The 6,947-nt window shown below is 35.7% G+C and overlaps 1 protein-coding gene across 1 annotated transcript; it reads right to left on the bottom strand.

Annotated features, from left to right (window-relative positions):
- Window positions 1-5,540: 5,540 nt before the first annotated feature.
- Window positions 5,541-6,646, bottom strand: LOC21393492. Its single transcript, XM_010091069.2, has 2 exons — window positions 6,005-6,646; window positions 5,541-5,912 (listed from the first exon to the last, which is right to left on the bottom strand). The coding sequence occupies exons 1-2, from the start codon at window positions 6,644-6,646 to the stop codon at window positions 5,844-5,846; spliced, it is 711 nt and encodes a 236-aa protein (XP_010089371.2). The 3' UTR covers window positions 5,541-5,843.
- Window positions 6,647-6,947: the final 301 nt, after the last annotated feature.

The following is a 6,947-nucleotide window of genomic DNA, read 5'->3' as shown; positions in this document are numbered from 1 at the left end:
TAAAAATGAATGATATAGTTTTTTAAGAGAAAGAAACTTATGCTCAGAATGTTACTGCATTCGTTATAGCATCTTGTTTCATAATGTTACAACATTCGCTATAGCATTTTATTTCTTTAAAAAAAATGCTACAGCATTCTATATAGTATTTAAAAAAATGTCTCTTAAATTTTGGAGAGTTTCAGAAAGTATATGTTAAAATTAGTTACAGTGACGGTTATTCAGTAGGGTCGTTACAGTAAGGACTCGTTTCCAACGCCCTGCAATCAATTGCGTTCGGGCTTTCCGTTTTCTTGGAGTTCGTCCTATGGGAAAAATAGGATTTTTTATTTAATGAGGGGCTACACTAGTTTATAGCTGCACAAGCTGCCTACGTACCAATGGGTAGGAATCAAGCCCGAAGCATAGTTTGATTTTTATAATCCTATTGTCGTTGGGAAAAGGACTTAAACTGGAAAGAATAACTAATAGCATGGTAGTTTTAGGGTAAGCGAAGGAGAAACGTAGTATAAGATAGAGGAGCCAACTCAAACAGGAGTGCAGTCCACTTCAATTGTAGTGCTTCCGTAAATGAAGTGCATTCCATGGGCGGGGCACTGGAGTGTCGTCGTGTTCTTCAAGCCTATCGACTCCTGGACGTGTTAACTAGGAGACTCTATAAGGTTCTTCCCAATTTAGGGTGAGTTTTCCGCCCCCTTTTCCTTAGTGTTTTGGAACACTTTGCGCAGGACTAAATCACCAATGTTGAAGTTTCGCGGTTTGACTTTGGAGTTGTAATACCTGACGGTAGCTTGTTGGTAGCTTGCTAAAGGCATCAAGGCTCAAATAGGTCGAGCTTGTTAGCAAGGAGTTGGTCATTTGTCGACTCGTTGGGCCATGTGAGTTCAGTTCACAAGGTGGGCATGCCTACATCGGCTGGGATGACTGCATCAGCTCTGAATAAGAGGGAGAAAGGAACTTCTCTAGTTGCTTCTCGTAAAGCCGTTCGTTATGCCCAAAGAATGGTGGGAAGCTCTTCCAGCCATCTTCCTTTATAGCTCTCAAGCTTTTTCTTGAGGTTGTTCATAATCGTCTTGTCCGTTCCCCTAGGGGTATCGCGGAGTTGAGAAGCTGAGAGTAATCTTCCAGCGATCGCAGAAGTCTTTGAATTCTTCTATCTTTTTTTCCCCTAATAATCTTATACCATTTTTTTTTCATTCTTTCTTCCATGCAACCTTATATTTTAAGATCTGTTTCACTAGATTTTCTCTTTTCAAATTTTTTCCCAAAAATTATTTGTGCTTATACATGTTCTACTTTTTATATCTACACGGCAATTAATTTTCTATTTAATTTGTCACAAAATATGTCTTATTTATGAAAAGTGTGAATGTGTACAATGTACACTAAGTGTTCTTATGCGTTCATTCCCCCTTCCTTTTCTTTTGCTTTTTAAGTTTTTTTTGTTAAAAGAAAATATTATAGAAAAAAAATTTGAGCTTATATGATTCAAATCTATGAAACAAACGGACTATAAATATTTAAATCAAAGCAAATTTTGTTTCGACAAAAATTATAAAACAATTATCTGTAAAATAACTCAAAGACACCTATGCATAAATAAATTTCTCCTTATGTAGTACATAATAAACTATTCAGGTAATCTTGACACTGCAACACGTGCAGGATACGTTTCCAAACTAGTTACTAATCTAGAAAAACATCGGTGTGAACAGTATTCGTCTGCAGCGAAGCCTTCAACAATTTCAAGCCCTATCCACACAGAAACAAAACACAACACAATCATATTAACATTAATTCAACATATATACGGTCTATACATCAATGGAGTACACGACAAAAAACTAAAGAAACTAAAAACTTGTTACCTCTTTCATGCCTACCGAAACTATCTTTTCCTCAAGTGCACCCACCTCCTTAACATTGAACTTATTCAGCATAACAATGCTTGACATGTCGGAGCCACGTTGGCGGCAGTGCCCACAGATGTACAACTTTTTACCAGCCGATGTGTCGCCATTGGCCGTCAACGAGAGAAGCGTGATAGAAGAGCTGATTGATGAACTGGGATTCTACAGAACGCCCGACATTTGGTTGCATGTAAGTATCGTTTAAGCTGTTAAAGCTCTTGTAGAGCTCGCCGACAGCTCCCACCATGCCATTGGTTGATAGCAGCCTAACAATTGTTCCCACAGGCGAAGACAAAAGGGTGAAGAGAAAATCAGTAATTTCCTTACCTGCTTCACCAAAGAGAACTCTTTTTTTCCTTGGACTCGATCAGAAGTATCAGAGTTATGTTGGACTCGGCCGAGCTTGACATTGCCATACTAGAATCGGTCTTGGTGTATAAGCTGTCTGTATGAGAATTTATTAGCTGCTAGTATTTCAAGTGATTGGATTACATAAATGCTGCAGAGATCAATGATCAACTATTTATAGGAACACTGCATAGTATGAGCTAATTTTGATGGCATGCTTTTACAAAGTTTAGTACACTATGGCTTGCTAATTTTGATTGGTACAATATTATAACTTTTTGCTTCTCATTGGACTGCGCCAAAGTGTTGATAGAACATTGCAGGTCGTTTATGAGTAGTTTTACTTGGCCATTAAGCTGTTATGGCTAGCTATCAAAGCTATATTACTTAATTGCCACGTACAACACTCTTCCACGAGAAGAAAAAAATTAGAGCACTACAACTATCTTACTACGGATTATGGTGGTACAACAGGGAATGACAATCTACGAGGCTCTCTTATCTAACGCTTAAGGATCTATTCTTATTGTTTGCAAAAAGACTGAAATTATATATATGTCTCTCGGCCTGTCAAAAAGTATGGATCAAGTAATTACTTTCTGTTTTATCTGTAGTCCGAGTGGATTGTCCTCTAGATTGGAATAGACATGACCATCGATCTCCACTTTTCTTTTCATCAAAAAAGCATCTCAATTATCTAGTCATTTAGAAAAAAGAAAAATTACATGACATTTAAGAGAATGGAGTTGAAAAATAGAAATGTTTTCCAAAATATTTTAAGAATAATAAGATTATGTAGTTATTCACATTTTAAACTACAAAATTGCGTAGTAATTATTATCACTATTTGTTAAATATTTAATGTTTTTTTTTTTATATTTGAACGTGACTAGTAAAATCTTGTTAAATGTCTAACTTTTCAAACAAACAAAAAACAATTATCTAGTAATGTTCAAAAAACTGTAGGATTTACTATCTACCTAAATAAATTTCATGAAAATACTATTTTGCCAGAAAAAGGAAATTTATATTAACTTTTTGGTCAACATCTTCATTCGGAAGCAGGGTTTTTTTTTTTTTTTTTTTTTTAAATTAAAGACTTGAAGCGCGTGTTCCCATGAACCATGAAGTATGCCGGGTATTGTTTTCTTTTAAATGGAACAACAAATTTACCAAAAAGATTAAAGAAAATGAACAATACTAGGGTACTTACTAATAAAAGATGAATTGCATAGTATTGGCTTCTAAGATAGAATTCACTTTCTATAATTAATTGTGGTGTTTAACACTAACATGTGGTGTGTTACACATTTTTCTTAAAAGACTTGACAAACCTACCTACGCATCAATAATCAAAATGGTAGTTATGTACACTAATAGTCAGTAGAAACATTAACATGAGAGATTTTGAAATTATGACAGTTTTGGAGTCCAATTCTCCATATAGGACGATTATGTTTGCTAGTACCATCATTACTTTAGGCCAATTTAGACTGAGTGTCTAAGGGCCTGTTCGGTTGCTGCAACTCACTCGAAAAAGGCCCACTTGAGTGAGTTTTTTACCCAAATTTGTGTTCGGCGTTGCTGGTCTCGAAACAAAACTCGAAAATTAATTTGCTATTTTGCTATTTTGTTTTGCTTTGATGTGCGGTGAATGAAAGGAGAAAAATAATAAATTCAAAAAAGGAAAAAAAATCTCTCAACTAGTCACAACTCAAGTCCTAGTACAACCAAACACAAACTTAAAAAGATTCTCACCTCAAACTATAATTCAAATATACACAACCAAACACAAATTCAAGTTACAACTTCAACTCAAGTTATAACTTAAATTCAACTCAAAAACTACACTCAAATCACCCTAACTCAAAAATGCAGGGGTTGTTCTTTTGCATTTTTGAGTTAGGGTGACTTGAGTGATGATCTTGAGTTGAGTTTGAGTTATAACTTGAGTTGAAGTTGTAACTTGAGTTTGTGTTTGGATGTGCACATTTGAGTTACAATTTGAATTGAGAATCTTTTTGAGTTTGTGTTTGGGTGGGTTAAAACTTAAATTTATATTTAGATAGTATTTTAATAAAAACTCAATAGTGATGAAAAATTTTAATAGGATATATGGGTCAGGTTTTATTCCTCTTTTCGTTGTGAATGCATAGAAAAAAAAATCATCTCAATCAGAATTAAAACGAAAAAATTATAGCATTTTTAAGAATAAAAAAGATATTGTTCATTAATTTGAGTTTGAGTTTATGAAGTCGAGTTGAAAGGGAAACTTGAACTCGAGTTTAGAGCTAAACTCGAGTTCAAACTCAAATTTTACAAACGAACATTAATTTGAATAAAGTTGTAACTCTAGTTCAAATTTTTTTTGAGTTTTACAGCAAAAGAACAACCCTACAATAATTTAAGTTATAACTCAAATTTAACTCAAAAACTTTTCTAAAAGTACCCTAACTCAATGATGTTAATTAGGGCTTGTTGTAACCGAACAAGCCCAAAGTGAAATGTTAATTAATTCTTTTATCACCATCTTCCTTTCGGCCACATATCATCAACTGTACTAAAGGCATAATATGCGAAAAAAAGTTATTCAGCCGACATGACCCTAGCCGGTCCAGCAAAAACCAATAGGTGTGGTCCACCTGCAGGGCCCACATTTGGTCTTCTGTCTGGTAGGGCTTACGCCTGATTGGGTTGAATAGAAGTGCGCTAATCATGCATTATCTTTTACTATTTAATATTACGAGTCTGCCATAAATGCGTTTGCTCAAAACAATAATGTGGTTAATGTACCATATATATGTGTATTTCATATATCATATGTCGTATAAGTGGTTAATGTACTAAAAATTAATAATCACATACTTCAGAAAGAGGAGACGTTGTTGCTTTTAGTTCCTAAAAAAAAAAAAAGGGGGGCACATCTTACTATATAAGTTGGGAAAGAAATTGAGCAAAAAGCTAAAGAAAACAAAAGTCATTCTATGAGTTTAGAGCTCATAGTGGGAAGGGTTTTAAAAATAGAAAATTCTTAGGATTTTCTCTTTGTTGCTTAATTTTGTTTTGTTTGCTTTTGATTTGAGTTTTTCTTTATATTGCGTTGGTCCTTTGTGTTTTAGTTTGCAAGATTTTTTTTTTTTCATTTTTCGAATAAAGTTTTCTGCTTATTACAAAATTAGGGATTTTATCCAATTAAAAAAATATATGACAAATAAGCAACAAATTTTACTCTAAATAAATAATAAAATAATAACAAAAAAAGATGCATTAAGATCATTTCCAGATTAATTATGACACTGCAAATCAACACCACCATTGGTCTTTTAAATTGAATGAAAAATTACATATAACTCTCCTGTTTTTGGCCACATGTAGTACTCTTTCAGTCTTAGAAACAAAAGCCAGCCAGCCTTCTAGAAAAACAGACTAATATTAAACCGGAAAGAAAACTCAAAACTTCAAACACACTTAATTTGTAACTTAAAAGTCCAAACACCAAACTCAAAAGATAGCACAATGGTCTAATTTCAAAAGAAAAAAAAACAAACGGCCACAAGTGACCATATTGCCTAAGCCGTCCGCATTCTACTTCCCAAGAAAAACATCGGTGAGAACAGTATTTGTCTGCAGCGAAGCCTTCAACAAATCCAATCCCTATCCACAGAAACAAGCACAATTAGTCTACATATATATATAATGATATAATCATATAACTAGAAAAACATAACGATTATAAACACATGTACCTCTTTTATGCCAACCGAAACAGTCTTCTCCTCAAGAGCACCCACCTCCTTAACATTGAACTTATTGAGCATAGTAATGCTTGATATGGTAGACATGGGCTTGACTTCTAGATCGTCCATTATCATATACGTAACGACACCTTTCACAAAACCTCCCTCAGCAGACGACACCCCCGCATCAGGAGGTGGGGGAGCCACGTAGACGAGCTCCGTAGTGATGGAACTACAAGAGCAATTAGTACACCTCGCTCCCGGCCTTTCGTCGGACCCACTTCTACGACAGTTCCCGCATATGTACAGTTTTTTACCAACAGATGTGTCACTACTGTTGGTCAACGAGAGAAGGGTGGCCAAAGAAGAAGAGCCGATTGATGAGTTGGGTTTCAAAAGAATGTCCTTGCTGACGTTTGGTTGTATGTAAGTGTCGCTTAAGCTTTCGAAGCTCTGGTAGAGCTTTCCGAGAGTTCCCACCATGCCATTTGTCGATAGGAGCCGGATAACTGTTCCCACTGGCAAAGACAAAAGGGTGAAGAGAAAATCAACGAAGTCCTTGGCTGCTTCAGCAAACAGGACTCTTTTTTCCTTGGAGTCGATCAGAAGTTTCAGAGTTATGTTGGACTCGGCCGAGCTTGACATTGCCATACAGCTAAGGCCTTGTTCATATCCCTAGTCTTTTGAAACCCAATTCATCTGTTACTTCCATAGCTTTACTACGATGAGTATTCGAACTGAAGTAGACGGCAGAATTGGAAGTAGGGGTGTAAATCGGCCGGGTAGGGTAGGGTTGAGCCGAAAAATTGAGCCTACCCGACTAGTGCGGGTTGAGAAAATTTTGGGCCGCGACACTCTCTTAAGTCTACAAACCAGCAACCTTTCGGGTGACCTCGGGTAGGGCCGGGTTACTCGGGTTGGTGAAAACTAATTTTAATCTATGACTTCATCA

This window comes from Morus notabilis, unplaced genomic scaffold, assembly GCF_000414095.1.
Source record: "Morus notabilis unplaced genomic scaffold, ASM41409v2 Scaffold561, whole genome shotgun sequence".
NCBI lineage: Eukaryota > Viridiplantae > Streptophyta > Magnoliopsida > Rosales > Moraceae > Morus > Morus notabilis.
The sequence above is the reverse complement of the archived record's forward strand: the minus strand, read 5'-3'. Positions and strand labels throughout refer to the sequence as shown.

Coding starts and splice junctions, on each gene's coding strand:
- LOC21393492 (XM_010091069.2), bottom strand. CDS start 6,646: ATGGCAATGTCAAGCTCGGCCGAGTCCAACATAACTCTGAAACTTCTG. Junction 5,913..6,004: donor TTTCGGTTGGCATAAAAGAG/GTACATGTGTTT, acceptor TTCTGTGGATAG/GGATTGGATTTGTTGAAGGC.